The sequence below is a fragment of the Calidris pugnax genome, unplaced genomic scaffold (genome assembly GCF_001431845.1).
Source record: "Calidris pugnax isolate Ruff unplaced genomic scaffold, ASM143184v1 scaffold809, whole genome shotgun sequence".
Lineage (NCBI taxonomy): Eukaryota > Metazoa > Chordata > Aves > Charadriiformes > Scolopacidae > Calidris > Calidris pugnax.
The window spans coordinates 13,483-13,797 of NW_015091507.1; the positions used below are offsets into that span (position 1 = coordinate 13,483).

At 64.1% G+C, this 315-nt stretch overlaps 1 protein-coding gene across 1 annotated transcript in view; it reads right to left on the minus strand.

The window, feature by feature from the left end:
* Positions 1-9: 9 nt before the first annotated feature.
* Positions 10-315, minus strand: part of VPS52 (VPS52 GARP complex subunit) — an 8,736-nt gene continuing 8,430 nt past the window's right edge. The window contains 2 exon segments of the mRNA XM_014961726.1: positions 10-156; positions 247-315. Of these exon segments, the coding sequence (XP_014817212.1) occupies positions 10-156; positions 247-315 (216 nt within the window).

Below are 315 nucleotides of genomic sequence, written 5' to 3' on the forward strand. Positions count from 1 at the left end.
TCTCCCCCTCTAAAAGTTGGGTTTGTGCTTCTTGAGTTCCACCATGAGGTGGTGGATGTTGATGAGCTCGGCGCGGGCGGGCAGGGAGCGGAGCGGGGGCTGCGCCAGCACCTTGTGGAACCGGTGGTAATACTGGATCAGCTGCGTCAGGGCACCCTGGGGAGAGGCCGAGGGGGGGGTCAGAGAGGAATTGGGACCCCCCCTCTCGGCCCTGCACCTCCCAAATCCCCCCCCCCGGGATCCCACCTGGATGATGCCGGTGCCGTTCTTGAAGTTGCTGAAGGAGCGCATGACGTCCTGGCTCAGCGACTCCAC